General features: G+C 33.8%; 2 protein-coding genes across 2 annotated transcripts; one reads left to right on the top strand and one right to left on the bottom strand.

Annotated features, from left to right (window-relative positions):
- Window positions 1-136: 136 nt before the first annotated feature.
- LOC120197870 (short-chain dehydrogenase/reductase family 42E member 1-like) lies at window positions 137-15625 on the bottom strand. Its single transcript, XM_039199267.1, has 6 exons — window positions 15572-15625; window positions 2336-2539; window positions 1763-2105; window positions 1259-1530; window positions 913-1109; window positions 137-677 (listed from the first exon to the last, which is right to left on the bottom strand). The coding sequence occupies exons 2-6, from the start codon at window positions 2523-2525 to the stop codon at window positions 237-239; spliced, it is 1443 nt and encodes a 480-aa protein (XP_039055198.1). The 5' UTR covers window positions 2526-2539; window positions 15572-15625; the 3' UTR covers window positions 137-236.
- Window positions 15626-19273: 3648 nt separating this feature from the next.
- LOC120197776 (increased DNA methylation 3-like) lies at window positions 19274-20588 on the top strand. Its single transcript, XM_039199177.1, has 2 exons — window positions 19274-19472; window positions 20258-20588. The coding sequence occupies exons 1-2, from the start codon at window positions 19310-19312 to the stop codon at window positions 20518-20520; spliced, it is 426 nt and encodes a 141-aa protein (XP_039055108.1). The 5' UTR covers window positions 19274-19309; the 3' UTR covers window positions 20521-20588.
- Window positions 20589-20806: the final 218 nt, after the last annotated feature.

The following is a 20806-nucleotide window of genomic DNA, read 5'->3' as shown; positions in this document are numbered from 1 at the left end:
TGATACTCGGAATCAATTTGTCATTCTTTCTCGCTTTCGTAATTAAAAAATAATAATTAACCAAGATTATCTCTCAATCTTTCTATCTTTTCCTTTGGCGAAACTTTCTCCAACTTTGTTTGGAGAGAGGGGTAAGTCATTTCACAAAGTTTAAACCATTAACCAAACAAACCATTCGAGATCTCTACCATCACCACAGGAAAGTTGAAAGTACAATAATGCAAGCACTGCTCATGCTACGCTGCTTTTTTGGCTCTCTTCAATAGTAACCGCAACGAGGGAAACCCAAGCGCAAAAGTCTGCCAGAACCATCCTCTTGCATTAACAGGATCAACCCTTTTTGCCACCCGCCACGCATACATGGCTTCTCCGATATGTGCTGCAACAGCTAAGAAAAACGCTAGCCGTATTCCAAACATCGATCGGAATAAGAAAAGTCCGATAGATCTAAGGACTGACAGTGGTCCTACGGGTGGGAACCAAGCAGTAGCAAAGTGTAGAAACATTCCAGTCACATTCAATATCCATGGATATATTGTAGGTCCGTCCAAACTTTTCCTTTTCCGATCCTGCCAGTATGTGATGGTTGCTGCCATGCCTTCACGGGGACTCACCATCGGAACATATCCAAGCTCCTGCTGTGCTTTAAGGAACGAGAAGTAATGTGTAACACCGACCTGCCAACATGCATCAGGTTCGTTAAACATGGTTTTTACTACAAAAATTGTCTTGCCGCCTCGACTAACTATCATCACCACCATCATCATTTACGTATATATATATAAGACCAACATTTTTACTAAACAAAACCAGAATGGATCATTGACTATTTATTTCTGGGGCTTTATGCAAAAGTTCTGAAGCAGAGACATAACCCAGACCAGGAAAGGGGGAAAAAGATATTAAACAAACCTTATATACTTCGGCGGGAAGAATGAAGGGCTGAGGAAGCCACCATCGATTCAAAAATGGATATAACATCGAGTATACAGCCCAGAAAATCTTTGCCAGGAAAAGAGCATGCGAAACAGCAAGCCAGGACTTTGGCAAGTCGTAGTCTAAACTTCTTAAAAGTGGTCGGATGAAATCAAAAGAGTTGATTGGAGATCCTGCAAAAAGCAACTAGCATCTAAGAAAAAGACCAATGAATTATAACCCACGCCTAGTCTCAATGGATTGAACTGCCACGACAAATAGTTTTGCACAACTAATGGGGCCAAAAACAAGAAAGAAAAAAACATTGATCAATGTTAATTACCATCAGATATGAAGTAAGGTTGGCCAGCGGCAACTGGACGCCCTTCTTTTCCAGGAATGCCATCTAAAAGTCCCATGCTTGCCAATAGAAGTGAGAGTACCACGTTATCCACATAAACCCAGTCTGTTTTCACATTAGCATCACCTATTTTGAATGGAACCAAACCCAACTTTGCCATAGATACTATCCTAGGAAAGTGTCGCTCTTCACCCGGTCCATATATAGCAGCTGGACGAACTGCACAGGTATAAAGATGCTTTCCACTGTTCTTCCTGCACAGAAGAATTTTCCATGCAACTCATTTATCATCGTAGAATTAAACGGCAAAGAGAATGCACGAGCAATAGCAAACTTCAGTAACAATTAATCTAGATCATCCAATACACTAGAGTACGTCATGTCATTTAAGTAAAGTCCACATACATTTCAACCGATAGTTCATCATATGACACAGTAAATTGGAAACTCAAAGATTTGGTTTACAATTTTGATCAATCTACTTACTTTAAAGGGCGACCGTTGTACTTGAGAACCAATTGCTCAGCAATTGATTTACTTCGCCCATATGGATCGATGTGATAATCGATAGGGAAATAGGGCAAGGCCTCATTGCCATTGACAATCTCCTTCCCACCATACACAACATTATATGTGCTGACATAAACAAGCCTCGTGATCCCGGATTCAATGCAAGCCTCCAAGACATGGCAGGTTCCATTGATATTCACTGCATCGACACGAGAAAACTGAAGCATTTCTTTCCCTGACATCCCATAAGAAGCCAGGTGAAAAACGCAACCGGCACCACGGAGAGCATTTTCAACATCTTTTTTCGAGACAAGATCGCCTGTAGTAGCAGTAAGTAACAAAACAGTTAAGGGTAGGCAAACATCTAAATGCAAAAATCAATGAAATTATGTGTACAGGGTTTCTCAAAATCGGAATTTGAAGGCACTGCACAAACTTTAAGCTTACACCCAGTTTTTTGCATATTACAAGTAAGAATTTAGTTCTAAAACTTTAAACCCATGCTCTTGTTTCTTCCGAATATTAGGGGAAAAACAGGAAAAAATAAACCTTGGATGCAGCGGACGCCATGGCTGGTGAGTTGGTCTGACCAAGGGGAGTGGTGTCGGAGGTCAAAGGCTCGAACTTGGCGAGCACCTCTGCGCACGAGCTCTAAGCAAAGAGCTGAGCCAACGAACCCGAGGCCACCCGTCACAACGAAGGTGTTCCCTTCGATGCCTTCATTTTCGCTCAAGTGCATCTTTTTGGGTGGTTCTGCGGTGCGGCGCCTAAAAAACGGCTAATATACGGCGTGACCGGTTAAACAAGTGACCGGTTAAAATTTAGACCGATTATGTTATATTATTTAACCGGAAATATTATAAAGTACAATAACATACTAGGTAGCGCTTATATAATGTAATAGGTGGCGCTTATATTTACCTATTTTATAAGTAAACCGGTATATTTATACCGATAGCATTGCAAATTTACCTATTACATTATATTATATTGAAAGTGTCCATACTTTTTATAAAAAGGATCGATACTTTAACAGTGTTTCATGTTTTCCACCTACAATATTGATTTAATAATTTCATTTGCACAAAAAATTATTTGATTGTTTTGATATTTTATAAAATATTATTTAGAATTTTTAATTTAATAATAATATATACCGTAACGTAAAAAATAAATCATTAGACGCCTATAATTACTAAATTAATATCTTAAAACTCACTCAAAAGATAACCTTAAATTAATGTTTTCCACAGTGAAAAAAGTATGGACACTTTTATAAAAAGGATAGACACTTTACAATATAACCACTACCTATTGCTTGGCATCATATGAGATTTGGATTTTGATTTCCTTTTGCTTGGCACCATATGAGCTTTGGATTTTGATGAGCATCGGAAGTATTTCAGACTTATGATTTGGGTGGTACTCAACTTATGATTTTAGTTGCTATTTGTTACATTTCTTGTATACCACCCAGATCATACGCCCGAAACGTTTCTGACGCTTTAAAGTTGACCAAAAAATAAAATGGTCGGGATTTCCCTCGCGTTTATAAGTTGGAAAAAAAACAATGGAAATTAGGAATAATCAATGATAACATGCATATTGGCTTGGGCTAATATTTATAGTGGAGCCGAAATATATATTGAAATTCAAACTCAAATTGAAATTTAAATTCAAACTCCAATTACATATGAAATGAATTTGAAATGCAGTGTTAAATTGAACATGAAAATTGCATAATTGATTCATACTGTTCAAGTAACATGCTTTATGAACCATCAAGCTAAAAGACAATATTGATTGAGTTCAAAGCTGAGTTGTGAGTTGATGGAGTTGTCACACTTGTCACATGGTTGGAATAAAGTACTCACATGCGAGATAGATACCTATTACATTATATAAACGATACCTATTACATTATATAAGGGCTACCTATTACATCATATGTTTACCTATTATATTGAAAGTGTCCATACTTTTTATAAAAAGGATCGATACTTTTTTTAAAACTTATGTAATTTATGTTTCAATTTTTTTAACAGTGTTTCATGTTTTCCACCTACAATATTGATTTAATAATTTTATTTGCACAAAAAATTATTTGATTGTTTTTATATTTTATAAAATATTATTTAGAATTTTTAATTTAATAATAATATATACCGTAACGTAAAAAATAAATCATTAGACGCCTATAATTACTAAATTAATATCTTAAAACTCACTCAAAAGATAACCTTAAATTAATGTTTTCCACAGTGAAAAAAGTATGGACACTTTTATAAAAAGGATAGACACTTTACAATATAACCACTACCTATTACATTATATAAACGATACCTATTACATTATATAAGGGCTACCTATTACATCATATGTTTACCTATTATATTGAAAGTGTCCATACTTTTTATAAAAAGGATCGATACTTTTTTTAAAACTTATGTAATTTATGTTTCAATTTTTTTAACAGTGTTTCATGTTTTCCACCTACAATATTGATTTAATAATTTCATTTGCACAAAAAATTATTTGATTGTTTTTATATTTTATAAAATATTATTTAGAATTTTTAATTTAATAATAATATATACTGTAACGTAAAAAATAAATCATTAGACGCCTATAATTACTAAATTAATATCTTAAAACTCACTCAAAAGATAACCTTAAATTAATGTTTTCCACAGTGAAAAAAGTATGGACACTTTTATAAAAAGGATAGACACTTTACAATATAACCACTACCTATTACATTATATAAACGATACCTATTACATTATATAAGGGCTACCTATTACATCATATGTTTACCTATTTTATTGAAAGTGTCCATCCTTTTTATAAAAAGGATCGATACTTTTTTTAAAACTTATGTAATTTTGTCAAAGTACGCAGAAAAAAATAGGAAATTTGAAATTAGTTTTGATTCTCGTACGAAAACTCTAATTTGCTCCTGCAAAAAATTCGAGACCGTTGGACTTCCGTGTCGCCATCAACTTCACATTTTGAAGCAATTGGACTACACATATTTGCCCGGGACTTTGATTCAAAGTAGGTGGACTAATGATGCGAAGGCTTCTGCACCCAGCTATGTTGATTTGAATGTGTCTCCAGAAGTGATGCAAATGGCAAGGTTCGCTGCTCTACGTTCAACGTCAAGTAGGTTATGCTACATTGCATCAAAGACAGACGAGTCTTTCAAAACCGCAAGAGATGAGATGAAAAAACTAATAGAAGAATTAGAAAACTCGTTTGGTTTGAATCATTCAGTCAACCAGAGCATTGTAGTAAACAATGTTCGTGACCCTCAACGAAAACAACGCAAGCGAAAAGAAGTGCCGAAGAACAAGGTCGAGAAGCAAATTAGGCGATGTGGGTACTGCAACGGTGAGGGGCATAACAAACTAACATGTCCTCAAGTCAAGCTTAGTTTGAGTACAAGCACACAGCCTACATCAACTGATTTTTTCGAAGACGGAATGGAATGACAACGATCTCCATATAATATATCGTAAGTATCAACATCACTCCTATTGTATGTACATATAAATATTTTGAATGAAGGAAGAAAAACCGCGTTACTTCAAATTACCGACACTTTTTTAAATGGTATGGACATAAAGTACCGACACAATATTATAAAGTGTCGATATAGGTTGTAGACCTATTCGCTCATAAAACCGGTATATTTATACCGGTTATATTACAAAATTATCTATTACATTATAATTATGGGTTCCGATGTGTAAAATGTCGACACTTTTTTAAATCGTATCGACACATTTTTCTTCCAATATGGACATAAAGTACCGACACAATATTAAAAAGTGTCGATATAGGTTGTAGACCTATTCGCGCATAAGACCGGTATATTTATACCGGTTATATTACAAAATTATCTATTACATTATAATTATGGGTTCCGATGTGTAAAATGTCGACACTTTTTTAAATCGTATCGACACATTTTTCTTCCAATATGGACATAAAGTACCGACACAATATTAAAAAGTGTCGATATAGGTTGTAGACCTATTCGCGCATAAGACCGGTATATTTATACCGGTTATATTACAAAATTATCTATTACATTATAATTATGGGTTCCGATGTGTAAAATGTCGACACTTTTTTAAATCGTATCGACACATTTTTCTTCCAATATGGACATAAAGTACCGACACAATATTAAAAAGTGTCGATATAGGTTGTAGACCTATTCGCTCATTAAACCGGTATATTTATACCGGTTATATTACAAAATTATCTATTACATTATAATTATGGGTTCCGATGTGTAAAATGTCGACACTTTTTTAAATCGTATCGACACATTTTTCTTCCAATATGGACATAAAGTACCGACACAATATTAAAAAGTGTCGATATAGGTTGTAGACCTATTCGCGCATAAGACCGGTATATTTATACCGGTTATATTACAAAATTATCTATTTTATTATAATATGTTGAAAGTGTCCATACTTTTTATAAAAAGGATCGATACTTTTTTTAAAGATATGTAATTTATGTTTCAATATTTTTTAAGTATGTTTCATGTTTTCCACCTACAATATTAATTTAATAATTTCATTTGCACAAAAAATTAGTTGATTGTGTTGATATTTTATAAAATAATATTAAGAATTTTTAATTTAACAATAATATATACCGTAACGTAAAAAATTAATCATTAGACGCCTATAATTACTAAATTAATATCTTAAAACTCACTCAAAAGATAACCTTAAATTAATGTTTTCCACAGTGAAAAAAGTATAGACACTTTTATAAAAAGGATAGATACTTTACAATATATTAAAAAAGTATAGACACTCAAATGTATATGTACACATAGAAGCAAATATGGAATAATTAATGAAAATATACATACAATATAATCACACCAAAATTTAAATACACAAGAATGTTCAAATAATGTACCGACAAACAAAATTAATCCGATGAAAAAGGGTTGTTTCTAACGAAGTCCGGAACATTAGAGGCCTTCAACAAATTTTCCAAATACTCTCGTATGTTTCCGCCTTTTTCTGAGGACATACATAAATAATTTCAATTATCAAACTAATGAGGTGCAATTTTACTAACAATAAATTAAATTCGCATAAGCATGAATAAATTTGTGTCATACCTAGAGCTTTGTCGTTCGAATGGGAAGCAGCGTCAAAGGTATGTGGACATATGTAATTGTATTTCTATATAAACACATAAGTTGTTAAAATAATCAATGTCTGAACACCTGTTCAACTGATCAGAAACATATTGCATAAATGCAACTTACCGGATTATAAATCATTTTTTCCGCTGAATCATCGACCAAAAGTGTATTTAGCTCGTTAAAATCTGGACACGCGTTCCAAACATCATTGAGATCTTTACAGTAGGTAACAGAATCGTATGTTTTGCATTTTTTTTGATCCTGTTCACAAACAGTCGAACATAAATATGTAGGAATCATATACAAGGAAAAGTCAGCAAACTGTAATGACATTCATCTTACCCACACGAATAGAAAATGCTCGGAAAATACAGGTAGTTTCTCAAGTACACGGTCGACGTTATGCCTGAGATTGTAATCAAGTTTGAATGTTAACATTCAAATGTATATTAACGATTTTGACTACAGTAATTCAATTGCCTCAAACATGTTCTAACCTCATCTTTGAAGACCAAAGGGCAACAACAAAATTGTCGACACAAAATTGCATAAATTCAAATAATCCTCTTCTGAGGACAACATCTACAACATGAAGAAAATGAGATTAAAGTTCTACGCTTATATGTTAAAATAATGGATACAAAAGAATAGAATTAAAACCTGCCGGCAGTCTTGGGATGTAGGCAAGGACACCATTGAGATCAAAAATTAAAAGTTTTCTTGAAGGCGGCGTTGCAGACACGATATACTTGTTTGGATCATCATCTTCATCATCATCATCATCATCGTCATCATCTTCATCGCCAGCTTCATCGTCATCATCATCATCATCGTCATCTTCATCGTCAGCTTCATCTTCTGCGACCGCTTGGTTGTCCACATCTGTTAAAAGAAAATAAAATAAAGTTCAGAACGTGTAAATGTTAAGAAACATAGATAATGAATTGCCTAACTCGTTTGATGTCGTTGACGTAATTCGTTACGCAACATGGAGACTTCACGTTGCAATGATGAAATATCGGATCGCATTCCACTCACAAGGGAATCAATATGCTCCCGAAAATTGACCATGTATTCCATCACGGTCTTAATTGTGACATCCTCTGCAACTGTTGCTTCTTCCATCATTGCGTCTCCACTTGGTTGCTCTTCTTCATGGCCAACGGGGTCCATTTCCTCCCTCTCTTGATCTAATCCGACCTCCTTGACGCGCTTCCAACCGAGTTTTTCAACAAAATCATATCCCGCTTTTTTAATAAATACCATGTCAATCTTGCGGGTTAATCGAACAGGGGCGTCATGCGAAAAATCAACTTCCTTCTTCTTCAACAGATGGGTGATGACACATCCATATGGTAGTGTAGTTGAAATTGTTGCTCCCTTTGTGACCATATATACAATTGTATTAAATATGAGTTTTGCAATGTTTGGAGCCGTTTTGGATTTATACTTTGCTATCCACCAATAATCGCTGTCTCGAAGCGTTGAATGTTTTCCCCACTAGGCCGGATATACCATGTGAGCATTTTGTGAAACACTCTCGACTCTACATCGAGGTGAATTGGGCTATTTCTAGTAACCCGTTTAATTGTAGACCAATCTACACCATTTTCATCTGAATCCCTTGTATTCGCTACACCTAAACCCTCCGCAATAGTTTCTGGAGATATATATATCCTTCCCCATGACATGTGTATTAATTCCTATTATATTAGTCTTATTAGGCTCGTGCTGTAAGGAAGCATTGTTGTAGAAGACTCTAACTAGGTTGGGATAATATCTTGGTTCTACACCAAGGAATTCAAGCCAACCCCAAGATGTAAATGTGGATTTAAAACTAAATGCATATTTATCATCAAACAAGAAACCCAGGTCAATGACACGTTCGGGACGAATCTTCCTTACTTTAAAACTCGTCTGCCATCTTTGTTTCTCCATGTCGGATCTAAAGTTCAGAGTTTCGAAGGACCTGATTTCCTCAGAAGAATCGTTTGTTACAGAAGGAGGTGGTTGAGAAGAACTGGGTTGAGAAGAGCTTTGAGAAAGACCTCGCTTCTGACGCTGACGTTTTGGAGCCATTTTGGTTGGATGCTACCCCTATTACAATGGAACACAAACACATTCAGGATAAAAACTCCAATATAGAAATCAATCAAACCCATAAAATATCGATAAATTTACCTGAATATCTGATCGTCACTTATGATAACGGTAGAAGGAAGAAAGAGGAAGATCTGCCTGCTTGCATTTATGTTTAGGGTTTCTCGATTAAGAGTACTATATAAACGGTGGAAAACACTTGATATTTAAATTAGTATCGACACAAAATATTAGTGTCGACACATTATTTAGACATATTCTCTCATAAAACCGGTATAATTGTACCGGTTAGATTGAAAAATTACAGATTACATTATACTTTTGGGTTCGATGATTTTGGGATCGACACTTTTTATATATGGATCGACACTTTATTGGTGCACCTTGTTTTTAATTCATTCTGGAAAAAAATATCGACACAAACTATATTAGTGTCGACACATTATTTAGACATATTCTCTCATAAAACCGGTATTATTGTACCGGTTAGATTGAAAAATTACATATTACATTATACTTTGGGTTCGATGATTTTGGGATCGACACTTTTTATATATGGATCGACACTTTATTGGTGCACCTTGTTTTTAATTCATTCTGGGAAAAAAATATCGACACAAACTATATTAGTGTCGACACATTATTTAGACATATTCTCTCATAAAACCGGTATAATTGTACCGGTTAGATTGAAAAATTACATATTACATTATACTTTTGGGTTCGATGATTTTGGGATCGACACTTTTTATATATGGATCGACACTTTATTGGTGCACCTTGTTTTTAATTCATTCTGGAAAAAAATATCGACACAAACTATATTAGTGTCGACACATTATTTAGACTTATTCTCTCATAAAACCGGTATAATTGTACCGGTTAGATTAAAAAATTACATATTACATTATACTTTTGGGTTCGATGATTTTGGGATCGACACTTTTTTATATATGGATCGACACTTTATGGGTGCACCTTGTTTTAATTCATTCTGGAAAAAAATATCGACACAAACTATATTAGTGTCGACACATTATTTAGACTTATTCTCTCATAAAACCGGTATAATTGTACCGGTTAGATTGAAAAATTACAGATTACATTATACTTTTGGGTTCGATGATTTTGGGATCGACACTTTTTATATATGGATCGACACTTTATTGATGCACCTTGTTTTTAATTCATTCTGGAAAAAAAATATCGACACAAACTATATTAGTGTCGACACATTATTTAGACTTATTCTCTCATAAAACCGGTATAATTGTACCGGTTAGATTGAAAAATTACAGATTACATTATACTTTTGGGTTCGATGATTTTGGGATCGACACTTTTTATATATGGATCGACACTTTATTGATGCACCTTGTTTTTAATTCATTCTGGAAAAAAAATATCGACACAAACTATATTAGTGTCGACACATTATTTAGACTTATTCTCTCATAAAACCGGTATAATTGTACCGATTAGATTAAAAAATTACATATTACATTATACTTTTGGGTTCGATGATTTTGGGATCGACACTTTATGGGTGCACCTTGTTTTTAATTCATTCTGGAAAAAAAATATCGACACAAACTATATTAGTATCGACATGACCCTTAATGTGTATAAGAAACATGTACAACAACATACTGCTAACTTTTCTCATCTCATTCATAATTATATTCACATAAAAAAATATAAATCGTATACAAAATTATAAATCTTATACAAAATTAACTCGACATTTACATCATTGCATCCTTTTGTTATTCCTATGTAATATTGCAGCTTTTGTTATCTCCTGTCTTCGTTCATTTTGATTGTGGCTTACGAGATCGTTTAATACTCGCGATCGATCCCAATCTCCAACAACCTATATTCAAATTGTCAGAACGTTAAGTATTGTCAACTACAACATTCAATCTACGACTTTTAACAATTTTACCACAAACAATTTTTTCTATCCACTTACAAAATCACCAGTTGCCCCTGTAGAACCGATCGATTCCATCCACATCATCACATACATGCCGCAATCATATCTGTTACAAAATTTGAAAACCACACATGTCAATATGATGAATACTGCATAAATTAAGCTTTCTATTTGTGATAACATCTCATACCCATTCAATTGCTTATTCTTCTTATGCTCCACAAATTTGAAATTTTTCAAGGGATACTTTCCTAGAGATCCACATGACTCAACCCAAATGCGTTTCTTATTATAAGAATCTAATATTTTAATCTGCATTAAAATAGAAGAAGTTATGCACCAAAAAATTATGCATTATAATTTACATAATGTCCTTTCATACATACATACATACCAATCTCTTAGCATCCTTCACTCTCTGTTTAGCTGCTTCAGTTGTAAACATACTATCATATATTGTTACAACATGATCTACCATATCCAACACCAACAGATACCAATGTGAATTATGGTAGTTTATTGTGATCATTATCTGCAACAAATTTCACACCCAATTTGACAAAATTCAACATTCTATATCTGAAAACATCATTTGCAATTGGTATGGTGTCTTACCTTCTCACAGTCGGTCAATTTCACATAGTTATCCAATATGACACCCCAGAAGGTAGAAATACCCTCAACACTTTCTTTGTTGTTGCCTTCCAACGCCTGTTGCTGTAATTACGCAACAAACATTATTAATTTACCGTCTATAACACTACTTTTCAATATTTATTAATTTAACTCACCACTAAGAGGTATGGAAGGTAGCCAATCCTCCGGTGTGACTTTTGAGAATCGTAGCATATGGTCCAGGCGAGCAAATCGATAACCTAACAAAATTAATTACACAATCAGAACATATTCAATAAGTTTTATTTATTTTCTACTTTCTACTTACCACACCGCCAACCCATTCCGTAGGCTTCAACGTTGCAACGTCGTATACAGTAGCGAATTGATTTCCCATTGATATTACAGAATATCTGTATGAATCATTAGGATTAATATCTTGTCATGAAATATTTAAATATCACTCACAAAACAATATTAATTTCACTTACCTCCTTCACCACTCCCTCAAATTTTTCTCCCGTCACCATCTTAATATCACCCCTTAACACCGAAACTTCTTTCACCACTTCACCCCTCAACACCTCTACTTCTTTCACCACTCCATCTATTTTTCCTTCCACTACCCCCTTATGCCTCTCGAGTTTCTCTATGACTTGATCAAGTTTCTCTTCGACTCTTGATTGTCTTTGCATGATTTCAAATTGGATTTTTTTGATATCAGCCAATTCAGACATCAAAATGTCGAAGTTACTCTGTTTTGCTTCACCGTCGTCCCACTCACCTTCATCCCCCAATACAACCATCCCTCCTTTCTTCTCCTCTGCCTCCACTGCCTCCTCTACATCCTTGCCAATAACCTTCAAAAAATTAAATTACAATATTAAGACATTGATTATATTCTTAATATTATTTAATTACATTTATTACCATTTCTTGCTTCTTCCCTCTATCCAACTTCAACTTCACCATCACTCTAACCACCTCTTCCTTCCCCCATGCACGGATGCGTGCCACTCCGGTTCTTTCATAAGCCGGCACTGCCTCACAGCCCGACCAAAAATCGAACAGTGCAACATGCATTTATAATAAAATTAGAATTTTTATATAAAAACACAAAAAAGTGATTCAACTCATTTACCTCTAAGATTGCTATGCACCCTTTGAGGTATCTCTGGCTGCCCTTTTTAAAGGTGATAATTGATTCAATCAATCTCGAATGGATATATTCAGCCCAATTGAATTCACCCTTCAAGCCTTCATCGCAAATGAGCTTCATATATTCCTTGTTCGTTGACGTATCACCCGTTGGACAAAGAAATATACCGACAAGGTACAATAGAACTCGGGCCTTCAGCTCATCCCCCAAGTAAGATCCACTTTTGATATCCTCTTCAACTTCAGTATATGTCACCTTATGATTCAAACCATATTTGGAGGCAAGTGCTTTCCAGTTCTTACTCCTACAGACTTCTATAACACTTTTGCCTTTGTTTTGTACCCCCAATACGGCTGCAGCAGTCGATACCCCCAGAGGGAATGAATAATCACCATACTTAGCCATACATTGACTGACGTCAAATTGTGCCATCAAGGATCGACACAATTCCCTCCGAATAGGTCGATCCCTTACTCCGATCAACGATCCAAAACCTATTTCTCCCAGCACATTCAACTGACCCTTCTCCTTAAGGTGTTTAATTAATAAATTCACCCTTTTAATGCTGCATCTTGTCGACATTTCCTACATTTTTTAACAATATATAATGTTATAGTTCTTATATATTTTGTATCAACGTATTTACAAGTTTAATGAATACCTTATTTTCATGTGCTTTCCTCCGTTCTTTGTATTCTTTACTATCATTCCTTGACTGTGTGATGTAAGGTTCCTTTTCAGCATCACTCATTGAATTCCATTTGGACCTCACATCTTTTTTCACCTAATATTAAACATAAACGTTTCTTAATCAATACATTAACACTAAATACTAATACTACTCAATGTCAATTTCATTTTACATACCGAACCGCTCTGTGTGCCATCTCCCTTCATCCTTTTGCATTCGGCCATACTGTTAACATTTAAAATTTGTAATCAATTTAAAGTTTATCGATACTTTAATCCAATTACCATTTCAACAATAATAACAAAAAGACATTGATACTTACTAGAAGTACATATATCCACCCTTTGGTTGCTTTCGAGTCTCGGCCTCAATTTCAAAGTCATCTGCTCCACCAACAATTTTCCAACCCATTGACTCCATTTTTCCTTCATATATCAGTTTACGCAAATCAAATTATTTTGTTACATACACTTTTCAATATACAAATATAGATAACTACTCTTGTGGTAAAACGGTTTTCTTCAAAAGAATTTGAATGGCCACACCAAAATGTGTCGGCACATTTATACAACCTATAATATCATTTTCTACCTATAATATTTAATAAAAGTATCGACATTTATATTTTTCCTTGAATATCTATTTCTACCTGCAATCGGTCCCAAATGCTTCCTTACTCCAAAACCCCAAACAACACATAAAAAACCCTATCGCGATTACTGTAATAATAAAAATTAGGGTTTCGACAACATACTTTTCGATTCGACTGCAGCAACAAACAAACAAACTTCGCTTTAGAAACGCCTTCTGAAATGCAGCAACAATTACTCTTCGATTTCAAAAACTCGTCCGTTCTATCTATTTTCAGAGGATATTTAGCTTATATTTTCATCGGATATGTTATTTATATTTAATCGATACAAATACAAAAGTGTCGATACTTTTATGTCAGGTGTCGATACTTTCGAAAAGATAATTACCTATTTCTTTGAAAGTGTCGATAATTTATTACACGTACTTACGAAAGTATCGACACTTTCAATATATCCGGTATCATTTTACCGTTTTTATCATTTTGATACCGGTTTTATCATATTTTTACCTGTTATATCGTTGTGGATCGATATTTTTTTTAAAGTATCGACACATTATAGGCGCTATAACTGCTTCTCTTTTAAATTCACAAAGTGTCGATCCTTATATAACGTATCGACACTTTTAAATTTACCGGTTTTATCATTTTGTTACCGGTTTTATCATATTTTTACCTGGTATATCGTTTTGGATCGATATATTTTTTAAAAGTATCGACACTTTTTAGGATTTAAAACTGCTTTTAAAGTTATGTAATTTATGTTTCAATTTATTTAATAGTGTTTCATGTTTTCCACCTACAATATTAATTTAATAATTTAATTTACACAAAATTTTATTTGATTGTTTTGATATTTTATAAAATATTATTTAGCATTTAAATTTAACAATATTAACCAAATATAATAATAAATATGTTTTCAACAGTGAAATAAGTATGGACACTTTTATAAAAATGATATATACTTTTTTGAAAGTTATGTAATTTATGTTTCAAATTTTTTAATAGTGTTTCATGTTTTCCACCTACAATATTAATTTAATAATTTCATTTACACAAAAAATTATTTGATTGTTTTGATATTTTATAAAATATTATTTAGATTTTAAATTTAACAATATTAACTAAAGATAATAATAAATATATTTTCACAATGAAATAAGTATGGACACTTTTATAAAAATGATAGATAATTTACAATATAACAAGTAAAAATATGACAAAACCAGATTCATTATGACAAAACCGGTAAAATTTACTTGATATGTTAAACGTATAGACACTTTTATAAAAAGGATAGATACTTACCGATAACCAAAGTTTACCGGTTACCAAATTTTTTAATAGTTTTTCATATTTTCTACCTAAAACATTATTAGTTGTCAACATAATAGGTACCGCTAAACCGAATTTATTAAATACATTTTAATGTATCCGGTAATGCTGTATATTAGCCGTATATTAACCCGCCTTTCCTGAGACATCCCCATCTTTTTGCTTTGTAGCAGGATTAGATCTCAGGTAAAGTACAAGGATGACCGATTGGATGGTCAAGGAGTGAGCTTTGCCTAGAGCAATTTGAGTCAATATAACGCTTGCTGCCTTCTTTCATTCCCTCTCTTAAATTAATAATAAGATAAAATATCCATTTAATATCTCAATTATTATTTTTGTTTCGTGTTGGTCACCGTACTATTTTTTATTTCAAAATCATATCTAATGTTAATTTTAATTTTGGTTGTCCGGCATTTAAAAACTAACGATAACATTTATGGAAGGACTTAATTGAACAATGCCTAATATTTTGAGGACTTAATTAGTATATTTTGAAGTTTAGATATCACTTTAAAATTCAGACCATAATTTGAGACTGTTAGCTGCAGTTAACCCTTAACGACAAGTAGTATATTCATTTCAGATTTGAATGCGATTAGGGATTATTTGTTCATGTGGGGTCTGTTGGGATATTAAAAAGGTTTTCCTTTCGTTACCATCTTTGCATTTTCCTTCCCCCCCCCCTATTTTGGTTATGTAATTATCAATATTAGGTTGTGAACAAATTTCTATTTTTTTTAATTGGAAAGTGTCTTCAACCCAATGATTTAAGTATAAATAGTTCTATAATACGAAGGTTTTTATATAGCTTTTGAAACAAGCGGATAAATGTCAGAAAATGGTACTAAATCAAGCAATGAAGCTCGATAGTAGTTATCAAGAGAGCATCTTCGCCACTCGCTAGCCATCGTGGTACATTCTCATGGGATCCAAAGAAACTCCATAAATCAAGCTTAATTTTGAATAGCATAGATGACTTTTACTAATAGGAGATAGCCAAAGTCTTCACTCACGGCAATGACTAACTTCACCTCTAGCCAGCCTGACCGATAAAGAAGAGAAGGCAAATTTGGTGGAGAGTACTGCAAATTAAACTTGGATTAAATTTTGATTAGATAAAACAGATAAATAGTAGAAGCTAATGAACTCTGCTGAGAATAGGTTTTAGTTGTTAATTGCATTAATGCTTCTCAAGAAGAGGAATAGCTACAAAATTAACAAGACGATATTATTAGGGAAAATACAAAATAGTATTTGTTTAAAAATAATTTTCAAGCATTTGACATTGAATAAAATAAAAAGTAGCTCTCAGTACTTAAACCCGATACTTCAAAAAATAATAACAATTCTTTTACCGCTGAAATCGCTTGATTAGTAATATGAAAAGTAGCTATCGGTACTCAAACCCGATACCTTAAAAAATAATAACAATTCTTTCACCATCGAAGTCGATTTATTGGTACTATAACAGTCAACGTTGATTAAGGAAAATTTGATAAATTCAAATAATTTTAAAAACAAATTTGATACAATTAAAAAACAAAAACAAAACAAATAATTCGAGTTTCCTTTTTGAGATAAAATGAATCATTTAAATCGGGTAAATTTAGAGAAATATTATGAGCAGGAGCAAGGATTAAGGAAATATGATTGATGAAAAATTATTTAAAAATTTATGATATTTATTATAGTAGATTAAGAATTTGTCCCATGGACATTATATAAGTAGTTAGCACTAAACCAATAACTAGGACCGGGTTGGATTTTTTTAAAAAAAAAATTAGATTCGAATCGGGTTAGATCAGATTTTTTAAATGCGATGTTCGGATCGGATTAGGGTTTAGGATGAAAATACCCGACCCGAACCGGGAAAAAATATAATTTTACATTATATATTTAAGAATAATTTCAATAATATCCCTCTATATATATTTTCCAATTAAATCACTATTTTAATTGAATAAAATAATATTTTCTATTATTTCAGGTCGAGTTGGAATCAGGTTTGGATTTTACCTCAAAAAATCGGGTCGATTTCGGGTCGGCTGGAGGGCATATGTTTTTCGAGTCAGGTCGAGTCGAATAAAGGATGCGAAATTTTCGGGTTGGATTGACGGAAACCGACCCATGCCCATCCATACCAAAAACCCGAAATAAAGTAGTTAGCCCAAACGGCTTAACCGCTAGCCCAACAACCTTTTCTAATACTCACCACCATCTGCCTTGTCTTTCTCTTTCGCTTTCGCTTTCTTTCCTTCAGGATTCCGACTGACCAAGAAAATCAGTAAGGTATTTTGTAAACCCTAAACCTAACTTGAAGATTTCTAATTGATTCATTTGAGAATTTGAGTTATCTGCTCTCTGCCTCTGCATTTTTCTGCTACATTCTATTTTCTGTTTTTTGATCTACTATTTTTCTCTACACTGTTTTTTTTTTGTTTGGCGGCCGCGGGCCGCTACCATTGAGGTTGCCACACAGCTTTGCCAATGCTATTTGAAACTATATTACTAATTTGCAGTTTCGGTTGCGGATGCTGTGTCGTGGATGTTACGCACGTTACGGCTGCCACCGCCACCGTGTGATTTGTTTCCTAAATATAACTATGTTTTCATAATGCGGATGTGGTATAGACCAATTAAAACAAACATGCTAAGGAGATTTTTAAAATTTGAATTGTCAATTCAAGTCTAGAATTTATGTAAAATCACTAAATTTTTTGCCGCCGCAACTTAATTCTATTTAATGCTACGTATAACTTGTATAGAATTATTTTTTCCGTTGTTCACTACTTCACTCATTAAGCTTGTCATATTATGCAACTTGAGAGTTTTGTCAATCTATGCTGAGTTGAAAGTGGATGATTTCCCCTCTAAAGGATTGCAGGTAGGTTGGCTTCCTCTTTATGCCGGGCCTTTCTTATGTGTTCGACACCATGTTTCTTGATCTAACTATATTTAAAACAGTTTATGGATGTTAAAACTAGAGTATGATATTTATCGAGGCAAATCTCTTCTCAAAGTTTAAGGGTCTAGTGGTTAACAAATTCTTTAGGGGATGATCAGGGAAGTAGGCAGGATTTTATGTTAAAGGGGCAGATTTATAAAATTTTAAGAGGCAAAAATAGGTTATCAATAAAAAAATACAAAAAAAATAATTAAACTATATGAGAATTTGAAATTTTCAGGGGCGACCATCCCACCATCCCCTCGGTCCATCCATGATGTTGATGCTAGTTGGATGATAAAGATTTTATGGTACCTACTTATTTCTCATTCTCCATCAACTGTAGGTATTAGTAAAATAAAGTTGTTTCAGAACTTTGGAGCTCATTAGTTTACAATATATTAGTGTTTCATTGTGAGTATAGACCAATTAAAACAAACATGCTAAGGAGATTTTTAAAATTTGAATTGTCAATTCAAGTCTAGAATTTATGTAAAATCACTAAATTTTTGTACGAGACTTTTCTAACGACTGGATTGTTAAAAGAAACATGTGTTTATGCTGTAACTGGGATATCCTAAGATATCTCTTCTTTAGATTTCTCTTTATCGGTATTATATTCATGGATGTGACAACTGGTATCTTGCTGCATGAGAAGGGCACATGTGTAGGGATGGAAACAGGGTGACCGACGGGGTGATCATTCCCTTAAAAAGTTTAAGTTTTCATATAATATATATATATATATATATTATCTATTGATAATTTGTTTTTGCCCCTTAGAATTTTAAAAATTTGTCTTTTAACATAAAATTCTACGTCCGCCCCTGAACATATGAATGTGCAATGCACAAGCACTTGCTCATAATTCACTTATTATCTTCTTAACTGCATTTCTGTTTTGTATCGGTGATATAAGTAGACAGGTCTTGTGTCTGATGTGTGTGAAGGGAAGTTGCTGTCATGGGAGTTCAAGATTATGCAGAGTCAAAGTTGAAGCCATCTGTTGTTTTAACTGGATCTGCAAAGGAATCTAACGGACCATCCATTGGTCTTATTGACATAGGGGTCAGTCAAAGTGCCTTCCTTTTCCGAGTTGCATTGCCAAGTATCAAGAACGATCAAAGTAAGCTTCTATTGTTAACTATGTTATTAATAGCATGTAAAATTAATGCTGTCAAAGCATGCACCTTAGTGCTAGACAACAAAAACGCTTTAGACCCATCCTTTTAGTGCAAGTTCCATTTGATCAGACACACGAATAGTGCATGTATGCATGCTTGTTTGTAAGGACATTATACATATAGAGCTACAAACGTTTGCATGTTTTGTAGATAAACTAAGATATTTCTTTAGGGTTATTTATATGCATGATGTTAAAAAAAATGCCTCTAATGTTTGATTAGATAGTCACTTTGGTTCCTATTTTTTCTTTTTAGAGCATTTTATCCCCCCAACGTTTCATTTTGGGACAAAAAGGCTCGTATGTGGATGAAAATCTAACCTAAAATGAAATGTTGGGGGCCAAAATACTGAAAAAAGAAAAAAGAAGAGCAGCCAAAATGATCATTTTGTTAAATGTTAAACTTATTATTACAGACACAGAAAATCAAACACATATACGATATTGTGGTATAATTCACTCGGGCAAGTGCATTTTTTGTGCCTGATGCAATAAAAAGGGCTTTTGTACAGTTGTACCTAGTCTGCGGGTTGTGCCCTTGACAACATTGTATAAGTCCAGTGCACCGATATAGTTGTTTATTACTTGTCCTTTAACTAATAATGACATTACTAGTCTAAAAAAGTGCATCAGAATTGCAATCGGGTATGAACCCATGTTATCCTGTTGAACGAAAAATATAAATGAAGATGAGTAGATGACTAAGTATGTAATGTTGGCTCCACCAGGTAAGTTGAAATGTGAGTTGCAACGTGATGGGAAGGTTCTTATACAGGGTATGATAACACAAGGCATTAGAGTGGTTCAGGGACTATCGAGCGAATGCGAGATGGGAGTCGAGACGTTCTGCTCTCCAGGGCCGTTCACAATTTCCTTTAATCTGCCCGGACCGGTTGATCCCCGATTGTTTTCTCCTAAGTTCCGCCCTGATGGAATTCTGGAAGTGGTGGTCCTGAGAACCAGGGGGACAAGTGATCCAGTGGATGCCTGAGCTACACCTTGTTTAGATCTTTGTGGTGACATTAAGCGTCAGCTCTAGCTCCAGCGTCAAAGTGTTTAGGAAAATGGCCAATCAAAACGAGAGTTGTACTTCATATATGGGTCAAAATGTAAGAAACAAAGCCCGAGAGACACCAATGCTGCAAATAAACCAAACCATGTTTAAAGGTCGTTTTGAATCGTAAAAAACGATACCAAGAATCGATTGGTTCAATGGTACGGCCGTTACTCTCTCCTATCCATTTTTACATTGTGGTACGTATTTTCAACTTATCTAG

The sequence above is a fragment of the Hibiscus syriacus genome, unplaced genomic scaffold (assembly GCF_006381635.1).
Source record: "Hibiscus syriacus cultivar Baekdansim isolate YM2019G1 unplaced genomic scaffold, ASM638163v2 tig00117056_pilon, whole genome shotgun sequence".
NCBI classification, from domain to species: Eukaryota; Viridiplantae; Streptophyta; class Magnoliopsida; order Malvales; family Malvaceae; genus Hibiscus; species Hibiscus syriacus.
Note: the sequence above shows the minus strand (reverse complement) of the source record. Positions and strands in the feature narration are given on the sequence as shown.